This window comes from Brienomyrus brachyistius, chromosome 1 (genome assembly GCF_023856365.1).
Source record: "Brienomyrus brachyistius isolate T26 chromosome 1, BBRACH_0.4, whole genome shotgun sequence".
Classification (NCBI taxonomy): Eukaryota; Metazoa; Chordata; class Actinopteri; order Osteoglossiformes; family Mormyridae; genus Brienomyrus; species Brienomyrus brachyistius.
In genome coordinates, this window is record NC_064533.1 from 7,501,755 (window position 1) to 7,524,803 (window position 23,049).

The 23,049-nt window shown below is 45.4% G+C and overlaps 1 protein-coding gene and 1 long non-coding RNA gene across 4 annotated transcripts in view; one reads left to right on the forward strand and one right to left on the reverse strand.

The window, feature by feature from the left end:
• LOC125735773 (uridylate-specific endoribonuclease C-like) overlaps positions 1-23,049 on the reverse strand; it is a 77,293-nt gene that overhangs the window by 1,800 nt on the left and 52,444 nt on the right. Inside the window, exons 2-6 of the mRNA XM_049006251.1 lie at positions 3,779-3,805; positions 3,060-3,156; positions 2,659-2,773; positions 2,275-2,396; positions 1,339-1,451 (exon numbers count right to left, since the gene is read on the reverse strand). Coding sequence (XP_048862208.1) covers positions 1,339-1,451; positions 2,275-2,396; positions 2,659-2,773; positions 3,060-3,156; positions 3,779-3,789 — 458 coding nt within the window. The 5' untranslated portion in view covers positions 3,790-3,805. The remainder of the gene's footprint in view (positions 1-1,338; positions 1,452-2,274; positions 2,397-2,658; positions 2,774-3,059; positions 3,157-3,778; positions 3,806-23,049) is intronic.
• Positions 7,505-21,374, forward strand: LOC125735889 (uncharacterized). 3 transcript variants are annotated; one of them, XR_007395184.1, is made up of 6 exons: positions 7,505-7,875; positions 10,226-10,447; positions 10,546-11,221; positions 11,364-11,425; positions 11,549-11,670; positions 17,535-17,729. It is a non-coding gene; the product is annotated as an uncharacterized LOC125735889 (long non-coding RNA). The 3 variants fall into 3 exon arrangements; XR_007395190.1 differs by lacking the exons at positions 10,226-10,447; positions 17,535-17,729 and adding an exon at positions 20,984-21,374; XR_007395178.1 differs by lacking the exon at positions 10,226-10,447.

The following is a 23,049-nucleotide window of genomic DNA, read 5'->3' on the forward strand; positions in this document are numbered from 1 at the left end:
TTTCACTGCCAGCACCGGCGATATTAGACTAAACTATATTGATTATTGGTTGGATTTTCTGGGTATGTGGAAGGTTTGGAGTAATAGTGTGTCCCACTTTCACTGGTGTTACGGTTCCAAATCCTGAGACCAGCTTTTCTGTGCTGCCATGTTGGAATCATTTTTTTTTCTGCCCCAGGGCCGTTTTTTTTTGCAGTGGAAACACACAGAACTAGTCCTGGGTTGGGAAAAACGGGCACCACTTTGGTGGAAACGAGGTCAGGAGAACCGTCTGTAGACCTACGAGACAAGACTGCTGCAAGACAGAGATCTGGGGATGGATACAGGAACATTTCTGCAGCATTAAAGGTATCCAAGACCACGGTAGCCTGCATGATCCTCAAATGGAAGAGATTTGGAACGACAAATTCTTCCTAGATCTGGCTTCCCATGCAAACAGTAATTGGGAACTAAGGGCTTCGGTCAGACTGGTAACTAAGAACCCAATGATCACTATGAATGAGATCAGGCGTTCCTTATGGAGGTGGAAGAACCTTTTAAGAAGTGTAACCACCAGTATAGCACTCCACCAATCAGGCCTTTATGGTAGAGTGCCCAGTTGGAAGTCATTCCTCACTAAAAGGCACATGCTGACCCGCTGGGAATTTGCCAAAAAAGCACCTCAAAGACTCTCAGACCATGAGAAGCAAAATCCTCAGGTCTGATGAAACAAATTGAAGTATGTGGTCACGAATCCCAGTGGTGTGTGTGAAGGACACCTGGAATTGAGCTTCACTTCATTAATACCATCCCGATAATCAAACATGGTGACGACAGCATCATGCTACGGGGGAAATTCTTCCTGCGACAGGTTCTGGGAGACTAGTCAGGATAGAGAGAAAAACATGTGCAGAAAAATGCAGGGCTATTCTCTCAGAAAAGCCAAGCCCAGCCAAAGTCCAGACCGGAGCCCAATAGAGCATCTCTGGACCTGAAAATGGCTGTGCATCGATGCTGACCGTCCAACCTGGGTGAGCTCGAAAGATTCTACCAAGAATGGGAGCCATTCCCAAAAAGATGCGATGGTCATTGCTGCTAAAAGTGTTTCAACGAAGTACTAAGTGAAGACTCTGCATACTTATCTAAAGGGATATTTCTGTTTTTATTTTTAATAAATTAACAACACTTAAAGCCTGATTTTGCTCTGTCATTGTGGAGCATTGGGTGTAGATTGATTAAGAAAAAAATAGAGTCCATTTTAAGATGAGTCTGAAATATAACAGATTGTGGACAACTTGAAGGGGTCTGAAAAACTGTCTACAAGTTGGACCACGTAGGGGCCCTGAAGGCATCACCTACCCCCCGCTTCGTTCTCGGTGGTAGAGCCGAAACCAAATGTCAAAGAGCTGATTCTTAAAACTCTTCAAGTCTGATTGGGACTGGTGCTTGCTGACCAAGTATTCATGAGCACGCTGCAGGAGAAAGAAAAGGTATCGGTTAGCATTATGCTAACAATGTGCTAGCATCACTGAATGTATACTCGGTACAAAAAGTAACAGGTAACTGAGGGCGTAGGTTTAGATTCAACATTGAAAGGGACCAAATCAGCCCCGAAACCCCCCCCCCAAACATACACATGGCACCCCTACAATATTGGTAGGACCATTTCCCCACCATCCATACAAAAATCTACACCCTTGCAGGTGACAGGCATAAAAGACCAAACATAGTGAATACATCCATAAACTGCCAGAAATAATACATTTAGTTTCAAATGATGGTGGCTCCGTGGGTACCACCGCCATCTTACACCCCCAGGGTTGGGGCTCTGAATGCCACCCCCTCTGTGTGTGTGGGGCTTGCAGGAGTTTCCCCCTACACTATAAAACATGCAGTTGGGCTAATTGGAGTCTCTAAATTGCCCCTAGTATGTGATTATGCAGGTACAGGCAGCCCTTCTACCCTGGAGTCTGATCAGAATAGGTACATGGATTGATTAAGTGTAAATTAGAGAGCCGGGGCTTCAGAATGTCGACCGCAACCATTTTAAATGTTTTCCCTCCTGTCATTCTTCAATTACGTTAGTGTATAGAAGATCTGGGGGGAGAATTCCTTACTTTTATCATTTAAATATAGGATGTATCACTGGATAAGGAGCAGACTTTGCCTGGGAAAGGTTCCAGTTTGGTTCTGATAATCACCAGGAACCACGGCTGCTAAGTGGACCTTGTCATGTCTCAGCCCTCAAACCACAAAACGAGAAGCAGGCAGACTCTCAGCATCTAAGAGTGTCACCTTCATGACACTGGTCTCCAAAATGGCATCAAGGAAGCGGCTGTCCTCAGCCAGCTCCTCTGCAGTGACTGTCTCCGGGGAACCTGTAGACATCTCATAGTTGTCCAACAGGTTCATGAAGCCTGAAAAGGGGTATTATTAGTCCACATGGCAGTAGCCTGCATGATACAACGTGTTGTGTATCGCTTTCTTAGCTGCCTGAAGTGGTTAATCTTCCAGGCTGTCCAACCTCCAGTCTGAGGAACTGAGGATTATGAAATTAGCCCCAAAGTCTGCACCCACCTTAACAAACACTTCCACCATATTGTTACGCCCCTATAATCCATACCCTAATCTACACTATTGAGTCCACATGACGGTTACGCTGGTTTAAGGCAAGCTTACTGTTGTAGGTTTTGATGCTCCTCAGCTTGACCTCATTGACGAAGGAGAACAGAGGTAGTTTAGCACTGTCCCTGGCGGCATTGCTGCCCTGGGCCACGTAACCTGCCTTCCCCTGAAACGAGTGGCCAGACATAACATGAAAGCATGTTTCCAACATTCATGCACAGAGACAAAGGTTTAAACACAAAAGAAACCGGCAAATCCAGTAATACATGCAATATTAGAAAGACAACCAGTTACAACGTTTATAAAAAACAAGAAAGAAACATTTCTTAATTGCTTATCTCATCGCTTAAATATTCGAATTAGCAATTGAAGTATTTTAATTAAGGACAACGCTTTAACTTAACGCCACCCGTGACAGCGAAGAGGAAGGGCGGAGATGCTGAACCAGTCAACGTCAGACGCAGGCGGTAATCCCTCCCCGGTTTCAGTCGGTTAACATCCAGCTTCCACAGCTCATCCAGGAGATTTGATAGATCCTGGTTCACACCCTGACTGCAAGGTAAATAAGGAGTTTTTCATTTAGTATGATTTATTATTATTATTATTATTATTATTATTAATAATAATAATAATACTATTATTATTGTTATTAATTCCTCCTTTGAGTGGCAAATCTGGAAAACCACAATAAATAAATAAAATAAATCTCCGGGAAAGTACGTTTGGGCAGCATGTCGGCTGGGGGAGGAAACAAGTCAAGGAAGTTTCGTGGAAACGAAACTTAACGCTAGCACTAAGAAAACACGATAATAAATGCCATGTTTGCCATTAAAATATGGATCACCCTCCACGTTAAAAGTAATTTGTGTTTTCGGTGCGCATTGCTCAACGATTTAACTTCCATCTATGTAAAAACTGTTCAAAGTTGGAAAATAACAAGGGGAACCCAAACTCCAACTTTTCTATTAATAAACACTAAATAGACTCATTACTTATAAAAATAAATCACATATATAAGTACATTCTTAATACCACGTAAAGATGCAACAAAAGCACCGTTATACAATCCAGTCGCACATTGTACAAAGCAGCAGAATAAACGCCTTAAGGGCGCTTGTGCAACCGTGCAAACGGCGACATAATGAGATAAGAATGTGTCGTTATTACTGCCTACCTCCGTGCCATGGTGCTCTCGTACAGTGTCTGAAACCCTCCCTTCTCTAAAGTTAAACCACGGCTCCAGCCAATAGGAGGTGCCCTGGGTTCCGCATCTTCCGAAACTGGCCGCACCCCACGGAAATCATACTGGGAGTGTGACACCCAAAGACGCCCAGTCTAGTCCCTGCCGTATGATATCTACGGTGTTCCTCAAACGCTAATGCTCGCGTGAACAAAGGTGTCGGAACACTCTTTTAAAGCATCAAAGTATTAATTTTTCGTTTCTCTTTGAAACAAATACATTGATATTTTCTGCTATACAAATAAGCGTGTTTTAAGAGCTCTGTACATTTCATACCTAGCTTGACTACGCAAAGTCAGTCTGGTTTAATTGTATAAACTCAGACTAGCCTATTATGAATAGAGGACGACTAGCAATTACGTCACTGCTAGGTTTGTTGACTTGTTTACTTGAACGTTTCCAGTGTGGGTACACGTTCCTTGTGCCCTAGCAGTTGTTTGCATCTACTGGTTCCCAAAGTTCCCGCCACGTCTGGCGAGGCCAGTTTTATGTTTGCTGTTCCGGCTGCGTGGAATGTGCTCCGGAAGACTAAGATTTCGAACACCTGTCACCTTGGATGTGTTTAAATCTAGGTGGTTTAGAGTTTTAAAACGTTAAAACAACATAATTTAAATATAACTTAGTTTTACATTATGTTTTGTTGTCTGTTTTTTGTTTATGATTTTGTTAATGCTGTTATGCTGCCATTTTTGCCTCAGTTGAACCCACTCTGAGGTTGGGGGGTTTGAATGGCACCCTTGCTCTTGTTACATGTCATGAAAACTCCCCTCTCATAAACCAGACGTGCAGTTACGCTACACTGGCATCTCTAAATTACCAAGAATATGACAGTGTGTCTATTTATGTATCAGGTAAAGGACTGGCACCCCATTCAGGGTGATCCCAGTCTCTACGCCACCTCCAGCCCCCCCGCTACCATGACTAGGATAAAATGGTTAGAAGTTGGTCGGCCTGTACAAATGCATCAGCTAAATACCACAATAACATATTGTCTTATCTGCTTAAAAACTGTTGTCCTTAACCCATGACGCCCAAACCCTGGTAGGGTTACATCTGTCAACCTGCTCAATATCGCTGCATAATTCCAAGGTAAGCAAAGCTTATTACTCACTATTGGGAGAAACAATCAGCTATTATTGTGTCAATTGTGCATAGACAGCAGTGAAATGAGGGGGGAGAACAAATCAAACATTTGTGGCAGGTTCTATGTCATTCATAGTGAAGAAGAAAACTAAATACGCGATTAATTATGCGGGAAGGACTGCATCTCACTAAGGTTATGAAGGTCGATTCCTTTAAGGTCACAGACAGCTTGGACAAAACAGCTTGCTTATGCGTACGAGCACACAATTCACAAGGTAAGGCATAGAAAACGCACGCCCAGGCAGGATTCCACAATTCTCGAGCTTTCTGGAAACAGCTGTCGCGTTTGTGTTGCCGGTCCAAAGCACAACATGCAACATTAATCAATCCATCCTTTGCGCGAATGGCGAACAAAAACATGCACTTCCTGGCGAACGCCGTGTCTCCATGGAAACCGGCGCAGTACTCTCAGCCCGCCGGCGGCTCGTGCCTCAAATGAGATGTCATTTCCAGGAAGTGGCTTGCGGGGGCTACCTGTCTGCACGAGCACGGCGCCAGACGCTGGGGAAGGGGGTGGTCGCGGAACGTTCCGATCTTGCCTGCGCCATACGCCGAAGAATCGATATTCCTTAACTTTGCACGCTGCAAGGACTATTAGCAAAGATTAGAAAATAAAAGTCCACGTTGTTTTACCGGCCCTGACGAAAGCCGATGTAGTCAAGTACACCATTGAACAGGCGCAGATCTAGACTGCTCAGTTTGAGGATAATTATAGATTCTTTAATTTCTGTAAGGTACTTTGGATAGAAGTGTCTGCTAACCAAACATAAACTTAACAAAAACATAAGCGTATGTACTGGCATATTAAAGACACATTTTCAACTGAAGTTCATGAACTGATATATAAGAACATAAGTGCAGGACATGTAACGTGAACAGTAATATAGTGGAAGGATGCTCCTTAGAGAAAAAGCAATAAAAGATAATTACCAAACCATAAACAAAATGACTGCAGACAAAGGTGGAAACGACTGCTGGTAGCTGATTTGGGAACCAAAAACTGCTGCATGTTCTTTATGGCTGTGTATGACTGATTTAAGCAAATTATAGCATATTGTTACCTACATGTAAATGCGTGTACATGTGTGTGCAGACTTGTCTCGAATTTAAAATCTCACTCCAGCCAGCTGACCGAAATTGGCAACCCTGCGCTGATACCAACGTTAGCAAACTGTAAATATTAAATACAGTACTGCACTCGTGGGGGGTGTGGGTGCGGATGCTGCAAAGCGCTTTGAGACGATGTAATGTTGTGATAATGCGCTATACAAAAATAAATTTGTTGTTGTTGTTGTATCCGTGGGGAATGCGCTCCAAGACCTACTCCGACGCTGTGGATAGTAGTGAACACTATAAATTACTTGTTTCTCATGTACTTGCATATCTGTGAGAAAGTTTAATTTGTTTATTAGACTGAGACCGCGGTTACCAAATCAGCTGACACGGGGTTCCGCTGTACTGTTCTGGTGAGCTTCCTAGCCCACAGTAATGTTAGCTAGCTAGCTAACTATCTAAAAGTTAACTAAAACACTACTAACAAAGATCCTTATTCAACAAAGCATTACAGCAAACTATAGCAACAAAAGATTCATTATAACAAGAAGGAGCTTTAATAATAATAAGGTAACATTCCTCCTTCATTTCCACAAGCGACTACAAAAGAAGAATATCCGATGGGCCGAAAGAAATAAACGTGATTGGCAGATTCAGATGGCGCGGGCTAAAGCTGACCAATTGTATGGATTTAGCAGAAATTTGGGTGGGCATTGACCAGCCCCGTCCACTTCTTGATCCGGCCGTACTAATTAATCCGCTTCGTAGATCCTGTTAGAAAGACTGATTTGTCAGAATCCATCGCTGATCCAGCGCGCAATTGACCTCAGTTCTCCGAAAATCTTTTCTAGGTGGATGTCTGTACTCTAATTCAGATTTCTAAAGCCACTATTATAACGACTTGTATTCATACAGGAGCATGCAGGTTAAACACACTAGAATTCATTATTAAGGTCTGTGACAGAACACCTCAACCTGCGCTGCCCATCCATCATGCTAGATTTTCTGCCCCCTGGCCTCTGAGACCAATAGTCCAGACCAGGGCCATAGCCAAGATTGTAAAAATACCGAGGTCAGATGTGTTAGCCCTTCCTAGGTGCGCCCCGTAATGGATCGTGGTTATTGGAGCTGCAGAAAAAATGACTGAGCACTTGACCTTGGTGTCCTCAGTGGTGGGTACTGGCATGGTTCCAACACTGCTGGAAACAGGGAACCAGGGGGGCGCTGACTGGATGGACAGTCTCCAGGATGAGGTGAAGCAGAAGGCAGATTCATTCGCAGAGGACTGGAGAACCAGGACCGGGAACCTGGGAAACTGAAAAGCCATGAACACCACCGGACCAGTACCTGCTGGCTAACTGACAGGCACAAAGGAAACAGGACTACACATGTAGAAACCTGGAAGACGGGACACCACCCAAGCCTCGTAAGCCAAACCTCTGAACAGAAAGCAGAACGACTGCGGCGTGAGTACTGCTCACTGCACCATGTAAATAAGACTGAGCTGTAATGTAACTTTGCCTTCCTCAAATGTACTGCGGATGTTATCATGCGGATTGGGGGCAGGTGTGACAACTATACTATACTAAAATGAGTAATTAGATAAATCATCAGAAATTAACATCACCAGCTATCATAACCTCTCCCAAGCACTTCAAACAGAACCCTTTCTTTAACTTGCGCTGTCAGTCAGCTTGCAGTCCCAGCCAGTCAAGCTCTTACAGTGACTGCGAAGGTGCAGTTCAGGCTAGTTGTTATGTCGCTGAGGATGGCTTGTTCTACAAGGGTCTGCGCATGATGCAATCCTCGTCTCTCCCGCTAGATGGCGGTAAAAGGTAAACAACGTCTAACGGAAGTTTTTACCAACAAGTACCTATCCAGCAAAGTCTATATAGATCGCTAGGCACACGTGCATTATATCTGATTCGTACTTTGAAATATTTTGGTGTTGTAGAGAATGTATTCTTTGGAATGGTGCAATGCATGTGGAAGAGCCTGTTTAACTTGGATATGGTAAACATTACGTTGCATGGCTAAAATTTACTTCCTGACTCATCGGGATCTTATATCACCATGATTAAATCACCCATAAACAGAGTAATTGTAGGCCTGCGTGTGTCAGACCCTACACTTTAGGTACTTTTTGTTTTGCCTTCCGGCACTGAAGCACTGAGTCACTTCAGTTTATTTCTCAGCATTTTTTTTACCTGTAGCATCGTATGTCCTGTCCATTAATGCCCCGGCATAAATGAAGCTCATCGATCCACTGATATAATGCACGTCCCATCGTGCCGCGGGGTGCGCTCTTACCTCTGTGCACCCCAGCTATCCTGCTGAGGCTCCAACTTTGGGTTAAATGAACCCGGTGACCATGGCAACTAATGCTGCAGTTGGGTTTGGGGGGGATTAAGAAAGCCCAGGATGGTCTTCACTCTTAATCTGATGCAACAGGACCATGGTGGGAGGAAAAGGGAGAACTCAGCTGACCTTTGAATGTTTGAACTCTACGATCAGCTCATGCCTGTGAAGATATTGATTGCCGTGCCAGTGAAATCCATTGAAGACATGCAGGAAAGATTACCAGTTGGATTTGGATGGCAACTAAAGCACTTTCTGGGCTGAGAGGTTACCACCCAGCAGACAGTGGGAATTATAATAAATTTTCTAAAGTCCCTCTGCAGGAAGTGATGTATTCTGAAAGCCTCATAGACCCTTTGGAGTTGAAAGATGGCCGCTTACTAGATCAAACAGTGTCCCTGTTCCTTTGTACATTTCTCAGGCTTTGAAACAGGGCAGAATCGGGTCCATTTTCTGCCTTCAGGGAAACACGATACCTGCCCGCTGTGCATCACCGTGACCTTTAAATCTACTTCATAGAGCACCCCCACCCTGCAGCCCCCCCCAGGCCTGTTCCTCATCCATCTTTTCCTACACTTCTGCCTGCCCTGAAAACAAAAACAAAACATCACCTAATTATACGTGAGGAAGAATGTAACGCTGCACATAATTTTCCTTTCACTTTTATGAATAAGTCCGACGCACGTGGTACTAAATGGCCGCTTCGCTCGCTGAAAGTATTTATGTGAAATATCTCCATCCGCTCAGGTAATGGATCTTCTCATTACAGCGTGTTTTTATTCCCTTCCCACGCCTCGTGCCAGCATACCCGAGGCAGATTTCGTCTTCTGGGGGGTGGGTGGGAAGCGGGGCAGCGACACACACACACTGTCTTCCCACCTAGGAAATGAGATCCCTACCCCATCTCCGAACACTGCTGAAGTGGCGTGTTCCACTGAACTCTTTTCCTTCATGTAACAGGGCCAACAGTGTGGTAATTAATGAGCCAGCAGTGTGCAATGAGCAGCAAAGCCCACCTCAGCAAGGACAACCTTTCCTGCCACACTGACTGTATTCATTGGCTTATATCTGGCTGGCCCCTTCTGAGCGCGCACCCTGGGCGCTGTCTGATTGGTCTCCACTGAGCATACTATTTTGGCTGGCGTGCTATGTACCCTCACTGAGCATGCTCCGAGCCTGCCTTTTTTCTGGTTCCCAGTGAGCATGCACCCTGGCGGCAGCTTTATCAGCCAATCTGACGGCAGCCAGAGAGCATGCCCAGAGGGGGCCGGCAACATGACAACAAAGGAGCATGCCGATGAGCACGGCCCTTGGCTGCCATGTTGTCGGCCCCCTCTGGGCGTGCTCTCTGGTTGCCATCAGATCGGCCCCCACAGAGCATCCCCCATAACTCATAGCTTCACAATAAGGGTTTGCTATGTTGTGTTTAGCCTCTGTCTAAAAATGTTACATTTCTCACTACCTGTTTGTTCATTGCTTAACAATATGCAATATACTTGTTCTGAGCTGTAAGGATTCCATTAATTCAATGTTCAAATCAGTGTGACTATATAATGAAGTGCTTTAGTGACCCCTTCTGTGAATTTTATCATATATGAATCCATCCATCCACCTTTGACGAGTGCTTACTCATTGCATGGCTGCAGTGAACCTGGAACTTACCATTAGCCTTTTGGGTTGGGGGGTGGTGGGGGTTGAGCATGGAAAAACAGAGAGGCAGGTTTCACTCTGCACAACCCCAGGGAAGCCAGCAGTAGGAGGAGGGAGATTAAAAGAAGTTTTATACAGAACACAGAGACTAAAACAAAACCTGGGGATTGTCCACAGCGCAGAGAGGCCGGCCAATAGCAACAGGCAGTGGGTAAGACAGTGGAGCCAAGTCCTCTCTGACTCCGCCCAGTCCTCTCTGACTCCGCCCAGTCCTCTCTGACTCCGCCCAACACGGACACCTGAAGGGTGGCTGCAGCTGTCGTCCCCAGCAGTGCCACGTAGAGGGCGGGGTGCCCTAAACGAGGGTGCTCACGTTGTGATAAGTGGCAGTTTGTCAGGGTGAGTGCCCATGCGACCCTGCCTTTTGTGTCTCTTCCCTGTTTGGCCAGCAGGTGATGCTGATCATTGTGTTCTCCACCCTATCTTTTTTCCTCTAGCCCCAGCGAGCTCTCCATATTCCCCGGACCGCCACATAGTTCAACGGGCTCAAAGACTGAGAACCTACTGGCTGCACACTGGAGGCTGGCTTGGAACCAGCCTCACCTGTTTTGATCAAATTTTGGGTTTTTGTTGTTCCTAGTGTGTTCCTGGTTATTTTGCTCCCCTGTTTGGTTTGCCCTGCTTGTGTCCTGTTTGGTTTTTATCTAATGCACTCAGCCCTCTGTATTATGCCTCCTAGTTTCTATTTTTGGGGTATTTCTTAGTTTCATGCTCATGTAATTGTAATCTGCCTCACCTGTTCCTTTTTGCTTTGTTAATTTGATTATGGTTTTCACCTGTTCCTTGTTTGCTGTGATGTTCCTGTATATTTAAGTGCCTGTCTGTGTTTTCCTTGGTGAGTCATTGCGGTATGTTACTGTGTGTTATGCTGCCTGTTCCCATCAGTGTATTGACTTTGTGGTTTCTTTTGGTTAATTCTGGTTTTTCCTGATTCGTTCTGACCCCTCCTGGTCCTTTTATGTTGTGGTCTCCCCATTGTTCTGTTTATTAAGAAACCCCTTTGTCTCAGAGCTGTTCAGTGGATCATCGCCCTCTTTTCCTTGCCTTCATCGTGCCGTGCTTTGACAACACGGTCTTCACGGTGACCAGAGCAGTGAGCATACATCAGTTTGGGTAAGATCAGCATCCAGTTTGAGCACAGCATTCCCGCGTGTGTTCAGAGTGCCTTGATTGACATTCCCCTTCCCCTGGCTATGACCCCGTCTGACATATGGTGCCTCTCATTGTGCCAGTTTTTTTGTGTCAATTCTTCTAGGCAAAACCTCAACAGGTTGCTGGTTAACTGCGTTGCCTGCAGGCCAATCACGAGCCACATTTGTAAGTCGCTTCTTTCCTTGTCAACCTGTTGACCAGATGTCTGGTGGAACAAATATTGACAGAAGGCCGGTTTGTGAAGGAGTTCTTTTGAAACATGGTCCTTATATGCCCCCTGTTTTCAAGGACACTTCATGAGAACCAGGTCAGCTCAATGTACCACCTGCTGAGCCCCAAGAAATTCATGGAAAACAACACTGGAGTTTGTTGACTATTTCCTTTCCTGGCAATCCATGTTCAGTTCTCTGGTAAGAGTTATCATGAAATTAGACACATTTTAGCTGTACAGTTTTCATGTAATTTTCATTACGGGTAATTTAATTATGTCTAATAGAGCACTTGGAGATTCCACTGCCATCAGGCCGGCACAAACTGCATACCTAAAAAACATCTCCCCTCTAAAGGTGCCATGTGACTGATCGTCTGGGGCCTGCTTCCATTAAGTGGCAGTCTTAACGCGTTCTCTGAAACACCAGGAAGGGAACTGATCTCTTAACTTATTTAAGTGCCACGCTAGCTTATAAGGAAACTCCACTCGGCTCTGGCTGGGAATCAGAAAGCATTCATCATGTTACCATGGCAATACAGTGATGCACATGGATCCTAAATCCTGGATTTGAGTGGTAGCCATAGCAACATCAAACACACTTGGGTGTCCTACAGTAAGAGGCTGGTTACTTTTGTGTGTTTGCATCTCCTGAGCCACTAATTTACCTTCAGCAAGAGCTTTAGGTAACTAGAATTTAAACTGTCAGCTGGATTACAAGTCTACCTACAATAATCACTCTGGCTTGCAGATCTATTCTGAGTAATCACTATGACCTACAGATCTGTGCATGGTCACTGCTGTCGGTATTGCCCTTATCGCTGTGGCAATGCTACATTTCTCGCGGACCATATGGCATTTATTTCATTTAGAAGACTTGAGTAACGTAATTAAGAATCTGATTGCATCTGCTGCAATATATGAAAACATTCAGCTTTAACGATGAACTAGATATGACACACTGTGCTGTCTGAGTCCTGTGCAGGTCTACTACTGCATTGTAGTAGGGCAGAGGTCGGCGACCTTTTTAAAGCAAAGAGCCATTTTATCCTAAATGTCTGACCCAAGATTTACAAAGAGCCGCAAGGGATGGAGAAGAGGGTTTGAGACACGATTTTTAATGCGTTTGACACGAAAACAAAAATTCAAGTACTTACAAAAAAAAAAAAACAATTTCGGAGGGGGGCATGTTCTTAGTTTTAAATCCCTCGGACATGTAACAGCGCAAAAGGTGACTAATATTACAATATTGTTCAGTTCTGTAGTGATAGTCTTCACCCTAACCCCTTCTTTCTGAGCTCTGCAGTCGTCTGCCCTTCACTCTCCACTTCACTGCTTGTGACTGTGCTGACCGGGTAGCGCAAAATGTCCTCACCACTCTGAACTCAGCTGGATATAGTATGTAAATCTGAGAAAATGTAATCATTTCTATGACGACCTGGGGAGGCATGATGACAATTTACTACAAAAAAGTATGAAAGAATTAGGAATCCCAATAAACTTTGAAGCCTACATCCATTTTCGGACACTGAAGAAAACTCCAGAAAACAAAACATTTGACCAGAGACGTAATCTCGTCCTAGAGAATGACTTGGAGGAAGATCACAATTGTGCAGTTAAGACGTAACAGAAGCGTGCGACGGACCGCCTCATTCACATATAGCTAAAGAAATATCTAAATGAAAAATAATAACATTAACCCACAAATAAATTATTTTCATTTACCAAAGTATTATCATAATATGTTAAGACGTGAAAATGTGAACGTTCTGAGAAGAGCTGCAGACTCGTGCTGAAAGAGCCACACGAGGCTCACGAACTGCAGGTTGCAGACCCCTGTACTAGAGTGTAGTACAGTGTTCCTCATGACCACTGCCAGACCACTGCCAGACCACTGCCATCAGAGACGGCGGGAAACCGCTCAGAACAGAGACATATAGAAAGTTCAACATACTAGACATCAACATGTAAACGATCAGTAAGTGTCCCACTTATTAGCCATATTTAGATGTTATAATTGTGATAATTGTCTTAGTGAGGGTTCATACTCCACACTGGGGTCACAAACCATAGGATAAAATGTCTGTGAGAAACTGCTACATTGCAGTTATATAATCTATAATTAATGTTAAAATATTTCTCGTTCAATTATGCGATAACCACATAGTACAAAAATAAGTATCCTTATGAGTCCTTTAAGGTAATGCGTACACCATACTGTGCATGACAAGAAAGTCTGGCTATACTAATCTTAAAATAACAAATCACATTCCGCTACTTTTACACTGGTGATGGTACCTTTGTATCTAGGAAAAACAATTACTCTGAGACAGTCCTACATAAATAATCACTTGGCCTACAGACACCCACAGCAATCCTTCCATGAATAAAGACGGAAGGGTGGGGGTGTGTCCATCAGTCAGACAATGAGCATATTTATTCTTTTTCACCTCTGATTGCTGATGGCTGCTGTGGCTTTTCTCTCGTGTATTTATTGTCTTGTTTATTTTTCCATTGAATCAACTGTTTTGTTTTCATTTATTTCCGCATTTTTTACTAAACCAGTCTGCATTCCTGTGCTTAAAGACAATATCCCTTCCTTACATCTGACTTTGTTAACCATGTACCTGGAATGTCTTGCCAAGACCAAACTACATCACTCTAGGCTACAGAGCTACATATGGTGATCGTACCTAGATTTGCAATCTTGCAACAGCAATTGCTCTAGGCTATAGATCTACATATAATGATCCCTCCAGGATGACAGATCTATCTTTAGAAATAACTGTAGGCCACAGATCTACAAAAGATGATCCTACCTAGATTACAGACTTCCATCCATCCATCCATCCATCCATTCTCTAAGCTGCTTATCCTACTGGGTTGCGAGGGGTCCGGAGCCTATCCCGGAAGCAATGGGCACGAGGCAGGGAACAACCCAGGATGGGGGGCCAGCCCATCACAGGGCACACTCACACACCATTCACTCACACATGCACTCCTACGGGCAATTTAGCAAGTCCAATCAGCCTCAGCATGTTTTGACATGGGAAGAGCATGCAAACTCCGCACACATATGGTGGAGAATTGAACCCGGGTCCCAGAGGTGTGAGGCAACACCTGGGTAACCACTGCACCACCATGCCGCCCCCCCCAGATTGCAGACTTATCTGCAGTAATTGTTTTAGGTGACAGTCAAGTCTAGTCAAGTTGATTTGTACAGCACATTTTCACACACAAAAAGTCATTTAAGTGCTTTACAAAAACAGATAAGAACTAAAGTGTGGGCAGCACAGTGGTGCAGTGGTGAGCACTGCTGCCTCACAGCAAGCAGGTCCTAGGTTCCTTTCTGTGTGGAGTTCACATGCTCTCCCTGTGTTCATGTGGGTTTTCCCTGGGGGCTCCGGTTTCCTCCCACAGCCAAAAAACATTGATTGGTGAGTCTAAATTGGCCCTGTAGTTGCGAGTACATGTACACTCTCCGGCCACTTTATTAGGCACACCTGTCCAACTGCTCGTTGACGCAAATTACTGATCAGCCAATCACATAGTGGCAACTCAATGCATTTAGGCATGTTGACATGGTCATGACGAACCGCTGCAGTTCAAACCGAGCTTCAGAATGGGGAGGAAAGGTGATTTAAGTGACTTTGAACATGGCATGGTTGTTGGTGCCAGACGGGCTGGTCTGAGTATTGCAGAAACTGCTGATCTTCTGGGATTGTCACGCACAACCATCTCTAGGGTTTACAGAGAATGGTCTGAAAAAGGGAAAACATCCAGTGAGCAGCAGTTCTGTGGGCGAAAATGTCTTGTTGATGCCAGAGGTCAGAGGAGAATGGCCAGAGTGGTTCGAGCTGATAGGCAACAGCAACTCAAATAACCGCTCGTTACAACCAAGGTATGCAGAAGAGCATCTCCGAACGCACAACACGTCGAACCTTGAGGCAGATGGGCTACAGCAGCAGAAGACCACACCGGGTGCCACTCCTGTCAGCAAATAACAGGAAACTGAGGCTACAATTCGCACAGGCTCACCGAAATTGGACAATAGAAGATTGGAAAAATGTTGCCTGGTCTGATGAGTCTCGATTTCTGCTGCGACATCCGGATGGTAGGGTCAGAATTTGGCATCAACAACATGAAAGCATGGACCCATCCTTGTATCAACGGATCAGGCTGGTGGTGGTGGTGTAATGGTGTGGGGAACATTTTCTTGGCACACTTTGGGCCCCTTAGTACTAATTGATCATCGTTGCAACGCCACAGCCTACCTGAGTATTGTTGCTGACCATGTCCATCCCTTTATGACCACAGTGTGCCCATCTTCTGATGCCTACTTCCAGCAGGATAATGCACCATGAGCTCGAATCATCTGACTGGTTTCTTGAACATGACAATGAGTTCACTGTATTCAAATGGCCTCCACAGTCACCAGATCTCAATCCAATAGAGCACCTTTGGGATGTGGTGGAACGGGAGATTCGCATCATGGATGTGCAGCCGACAAATCTGCAGCAACTGCGTGATGCTATCATGTTAAAATGGACCAATATCTCTGAGGAATGTTTCCAGTACCTTGTTGAATCTATGCCACGAAGGATTAAGGCAGTTCTGAAGGCAAAAGGGGGTCCAACCCGGTACTAGCAAGGTGTACCTAATAAAGTGGCCGCTGAGTGTATGCGCACCCTGTAGTGATTGCCCAGGGTGCCCATTGCTCCTGGGAGAGGCTCCGGTGACCCCAGTTAGGATTAAGTGGTTTCAAAAGATGGACGAAAATAGTACAAAACCAGAAAGTGCCCAGAAAAGCATTTAGTTTGAAACTAACAAGTCCTTCAGTTTTGTTACCAAAACGCATCATATTACTGTTTTGTCTTAGTGTAACTGGAGCAAATTCTGTTGCATCCAGTCCTTGTGGTATAACTGCCTATGGTTACAAAATTATCCCTGCCTTCTAGGTATGATTTATGGACTGTACCTGATTGGCCTAACCTGTCCAGTAGTATTTTATGGTGTACCGTGTCAAAGGCTGCGCCGAGGCCCAGTAACACCAGTTACAGTACCCAGATCCACACCAAGAGGAATGTCATTTAGTACCTTTTTTAGAGCAGCCTCAGTACTGTGATGTGGACGGAAGTCGGATTGAAAACAGCCAAGGCAGCTATTTGCAGTGAGGAAGTTTGTAATTTGAGTAAGGGCTGCTTTCCCAGTAATTCTTCCCATGAATGGAAGATTAGAGAGAAGCCTATAGTTACAAACCCCTGGGCCTTCCGGCTTCCTTTGTTCTCGGGGCTTTACAGCAGCAATTCTCAGTGAGGCTGGGAGTCTGCCTGGTCGAAGAGCGCTATTGACTATGCAGTAAATCTAATGAAAGGCAGCTAAAAACACTTTTCTGAAAATTAGCAGACAAGATATCAAGTCTGCAGGCTGAAGTTTTAAGGTGGTGCACTAAATCCTCCGGGGTTTTGGTATTGAAAGCGTTAAATTCAGACAGGACGGCCATATTTTGTTCACACGGTAAGATAGCTGTCATTGCCTATGGGGGGTGGAACAAATGCACGATCTAATACCTTTAATTTTGTTGTGGAAAAAAGACACAAACTCATTACACACTTCGGCTGAAGAGAACTTGGGGACTGACTGTGTTAGGGGATTTATTCATTTGTCCACAATGGCGAATAGGGCAAGGCTGTTATTGAGGTTTGTGCTAAAGATATAAGACTGTCTGGCCTTGTGTAGCTCAGAATTATACCTCCGAAGTTTTTCTTTATACTGTAAATATCAAGGTGGATTTGAAGCCCATTCTTCCTCCATTTACATTCTGCCATCTTACATTCCCTCTTTTGAATAGCAGCTACTGTGATGTTTCTCTGTGGTGCTTTTTCTTTGCCGGTGGTTATTTTAGCCTTAACAGGTGTGATGGGATGAAAAACCCCGATAATACTGCTGTTTAGGTTTCCAAGAAGGTCCTTGTCAGAACCTGATGTTGTGCACGAAGACATAGGTCCAAGTTTCTTACATGAATCCCTAGTATTTTCACTGATGTGCCTTTTTCCCTAATTGCAGTGTTGGGTAGGGAAACTAGAAGAAACAGCAAATCCAAGAAAACACAGAAGTGATCTGACAAAGCAAGATTCCAAACATCACCAGCAGGAATATTGAGTCCATTGTTGATAACCAAGTCAAGCATACGGCCTTGAAAATTAGTGGGACAATTTACATGCTGTGATAAATTAAACAGGCAAGATATTCTTCAGCAAAGATGTCACTGGGATTATCTATGTGGATATGAAAATCACCAATAGACAATTACCAGTAAAATAAGGTGATATTTAATGATCCTTCCTGTATGACAGATCTACCTACAGTAATTGAGCTAGGTGATATATATGATCCCTCATGTATGATAGATCTTTCTACAGCGGTTGTTCTAGGTGATAGATCTGTATATACCAATCCCTCACAGTTGACAGATCTATCTACAGTGATTGTTTTAGGTGATAGATCCATTTTTTGAGTTCCTGTATGACAACAATCGCTCTAGGCTGCAGATCTCCATCTAAACATCCCTCCTAGGTTACAGAAATGACCATGGGTCTGCGTTGGATGTTCAACATGCATGCCACATCAATAGTCATAAACCAAGTAGACAGTAATAAGGCCTGTGGAACTAAAGCAGCAGAAGATGATGAATGTAAGTATAAAACACAGAACGGCATCCTGTGGTTCCTCCATTAACAGAGGAGAAGCTTCCCCTAAACTACTAGCAGCCACTTTATGCCGCTCACATTTTTTCCTGTGTTTTCCGCAATGGATGTTTTCATGGATTTTCAACTTTAGGATTAAGGCCCCTTCCCTGCTGCTACTCTCATTATGGAAAGTCAGAAATGCAGGGAGATTAGCTGGATTAATGGCTATCTGTTCTATTTCTGACTGTCACGGGACAACGACAACAGCCTCCACCAGCTCCAACCAGCTACGTGGAACCTCAACCCAGGAGGTGCGAGATCACCTGACTGCACGTGGATTGCAGTGAGAAACGGGAACAAAACACTGAAAATGCTACTGACCCATGCAAATCAGTAGTGGGGGGTGGGGTGGACGGGCATACAGCCCATCATGCAGGGGGCCAACTGCAGAATTTACCAAGGGACCCCCACCCCCTGGCCAGCATATTGCCCCTAGTGCCCTTTTGATAACAGGTAACCTACCCCTCCCTGGACCGGCAAATTTTCCCGAACCCCCTCCCCATCCCTCGGCCCCCCCCTCCCCCACCGTGACACCCCCTCCCCCACCCCTGACGCAAATTGAATTAGAGCGCTCCTCGTGGTCAAGCCGACCACACACTCCCAGAGTCCATGCTTTCATCAGCGTCCGGCGTTCCAGAAGAACACACCGTCCCTCTGCAGATAAACAGCGGCTGACCTTTGAGTCGCAGCGAGGCGTCTGTTAATGTGCCCGGGCGGATGAAGATTTCCCCGCGATACAGGGTGATACTGTACACAGGCAGTGTTCCTGACAGACCCCCCCCCCTCACTTAAAGGGCATTTCATTGCTCTGCCATTACGTCCCGGCACCATAATCACCGGCTCTGAACTTTCTGTCGTCTGTTAATTGTGGCGCCGCAGCCAGTTTCCTCCACACATGCTTCTCTGCTCACACGGTTATGAGGTTGAAACACACTGTGCTGTACTGATGGCTATTATATCCTCATCCGAATCATGGCCAATCGACGCACCAGGCGACATGGGCGGCCTAGGGTGCCATCTTGTGAGGGGGGTCCGACTTAGCAAACCGCTGGTGCTGGGTGTCACATGGACACTGTTTCGTAATACAATACAACAACATAAATGGTTAATCAGTACGCTGAGTGAGGTTTCTGCAATGCTCACAGCCAGGGTGATTCATTTAAGCAGCCACTAGTTGAACTGGTGGTCAGCCTTTGGTCGGTGCGGTGGGACGTTTCTGAAACACAACGCGGCTGCAGATGACAGCTTTAGAGCCACCGAAAGCTCCGGATGTTATCAGGACGAGGCGACAGGCCGCCGGCGGAGAAGTGCACGAGAAGGATGTAATTTGCACGATTTCATATCGGTTGTGTAACAGTGTCAGTCCTGCTGCTCTGAAGTCCCATTAAGGCAGAACAACGTTAGTGTTATAAATAGGTGAGTTTCTCTGTTGCAGATTCAGCTTCGCTGGGAAGCTCTGAGCACAGCTTGTTCTTCCAGCAGGATCTGTGGCGAGGATGGAGAATATGAGAGGTTTAGGTGCCACCATACATGTACTGGAATCTCGCCAATCCTCTGGGGGTCCTGGGCTGTTCAGGGGGAGACCTGGGGAGCTGTCTGGCACCTAGTTCTGATGAGGGGTGGCTGGCTCTCTTAAACACAACAGCAGGTGGAGGAAGAAGCTGATGTCCACCTCCAATTCCGTCCCCAGTTACTCGTTATTTATAGATATCAGCACTGACTCCAGCGCTCATGAAGGGCAGAGTGGATAATTCCTGGGTAGCTAATTTGCTGCTATCTTGGTGTTCTCAGCTGTAATCCGGAATTTCTCCTTGGCACAAATGGAGCATAGCTAACTTTCTATCTATCCATCTCGCCTAAAGTTTTCAGGCTTCTTCCCTTCTTCTCCAGAGCTCGTCGTATCTGCCGGCTGCCTTCTTCCGGCTGCGTCTGTCCCCATCTTGTTTACTCAACTCATTCATAACGAAGCCTCAGGTTTTTCTCGTTACTCCAGGTGTCTGTGCTTGAATTGACCCCCAGCCCTGAATTTGTAGATCTTGTTTAGGTGCAAAAAATGGGACAAAAAAGGCCTTCTCTGGCTGAAAGCGCGTGACCCTAGAGTGTAGATCACGATGCCTGGGTGTACAGGACTAGTTTCTCAGGAGTAGTTTTACTGCACCAGGACGCGGACACTGCACGAGTTTTACAAGTTGGACAGACAGCTGCATCACTGCAACAATTTTTGATACAACTGATTACCAGTCAGGTTATTTTTTAAATACTGGCTATAACCATGGCAACGGGGAGCCTTCCATGCAGCAGGTTGTAAGATGCGGTAGGAGGGCTTTTGTACTGGGTGCAGGCAGTCTGACCAATGGAAGGACTTTATTAAAAAGGGAGTGGGCCAATGAGAAAACCAGGTACGCTACAGCCCCTGAAACTGTATCCATTTTATTGCCTCATGGATATCACACAAGAGGTTCTTATTGTTATTGTCTAAGTGTTACATAGTGGATGAATGGCTGGACATTTTCTTATTTAGCAGGTACGTTTTATACAGCAGGGTCACCCAGTGTCCCTGGAGCCCTTGGTGTTAAGGGCCATTGCTTAAGGGCCTATTGAGGATATGACTATTCTGCCAACCTGGGGACTTGAACCCATGACCTTCTGAACGCAGATCCCTCATGTGCTGAGCTACACATTGCCTATGGCTTACACACACTCATTTGTTTGCTACGTTGACGCTGCCTCTCACACACCATTTGCCACATAACTTCTGGTCATCAGTTTCAGGTGTTTCCAGCCTCTTCATGACTTGATGTTTTGCCCCCTTCCTCACCACCTGTGACTTGCTCCAGATGTTTGGGAATGTGGAATACGCAGGCAGCTGCATCTCTCAATGGAGTTATGGATTTCCTCACCTGCCCTCGCCCAGATGTTGGCATTGCCATGGCGATAGCATATCGGGGCTGTGCATATGCTAAGGAGGGTGCCCCCACCCCCAACAACATACAACCTGCCCGGCAATGCTGTCAAGTGTTCTTGAGTAGTGCTGAACTCTCGCTGAAATTAATTGCAAATTGGCATTTAATTAGCACGGTGCCAATGTGGAATTGGTGCTAGAATAGCATGGAATTACTGCTGAATTGCTGCTAAATTAAAGTTGAATGCACACTGATTAATACTGAATTTTTGATTGATTCTCTAGTGGCTCCTATGGGTTACCATCAGGCCCACACACCTCCCCGGGTGAATGACATGTATCACACAAGCATTTGGGTCTTACTCAGTTATCCTCTTACCCCCCAAGTCTCGCTAGCAGTGTCTGGGCCTCTGACAGAGAGGGTGTTCCCCTTCTGGTGTGGCTCCAGGAAGTTCAGAGGCGCTACGATCGGTATGCTGCTGTTTTGCCTGGGGGAGCATCTGTGCTTGGAGGGAGAATCCTCTCCCTGTTTCTCAGTTATTCCCTGCCCCCCCCACCAAATCTGAATTTGAAAGGTTGCAGAAGGCGTGAGGGCTGCCCCCCACCCCTCCACCCCCCAGGTGCCCTTGCCACAGTCGACCCTGGTACTTTGATTCCGAGGATATTTAGTGACACCTTTAAAGTTCAGCACTGCCTTCCTGCCAGGCGTTTGGGCAGGGTCACCTGCTCACTGAGGCCCCGCCCACCAACCACAGCCATCATCCAGCTGGATTACAGCCCTGCCCACCAACCAGCACCATCACCTGATTGGATTACAGCCCTGCCCACCAACCACAGCCATCACCTAATTGGATTACAGCTCTGCCCACCAACCACAGCCATCACCTGATTGGATTACAGCCCTGCCCACCAACTACCGCCATCACCTGATTGGATTACAGCCTTGCCCACCAACCACAGTCATCACCTGATTGGATTACAGCCTTGCCCACCAACCACAGCCATCACCTGATTGGATTACAGCCTTGCCCACCAACCACAGCCATCACCTGATTGGAGGAACAAAATGAAGTGATGTACACCAAGAGCAAAAACCCTAGGTCAATTATATCGGCAAGGAGGGGAAACTCTGTATAGACACAGGTTATGTGTGATTTGTTTCCTTGAACTATTTATATTTACTTTCCACAATTCACTCAAATTATAGTTGTCAAGGGCTGCCGGACAATTTAACCATAGTCACCTCCTGAAATTTACCCAGATGTAATAGTTTGAAACTTTGCGTTAAAATGTATGTAGGAAAATACAACTAGTCACTCTATATGCTGATAACCAATCATAAGCTGCAGAATTCTGACTATGATGTCATGTTAAGGTCTTCTGAGTAGTGAAGTATATTCCAAACCCAACAGCTTTGATTAAGGATGCTTCAAGGCTACTTCAAAAATGCAGTAATTAATCCCAAGGGAAGTGTGGAGAACGGCAGACCGCAGGATGAAAGAGGAACATACTGTCATTTTAAAATGCATGCTCATACGTCTGCATGCACCAGTGGAGTGGCAACATGCAAGAGATGCATCAGCCGGGGGCCTTTAAAATCAATTGGCTTTTATGTGACCTTTGACCCGAAGCCAAATCCATCATTTAGCATCCTGCAACCTCGGGCCAATTTCTAGGACGTATGATGGATCACTAGATTGTTCCTTCCCGTTGATCCCAAGACGTCCGTCACGGATTGTTAAAGGTAATTTATTTCTCAGTCATGACACCATTTGGTCTGAATTGCTAATGACCATAAATATAATTGATCCTTCGCAGACAGCATGGATGCCGAGCGCTTTGTGGGGATCGTTTCCGATCATGAGGAGTCTGCCAACTCTGGCGAGGAAAACCATTGCTAGCAGTGAGGAAGACCACCCATTTGAGAGAG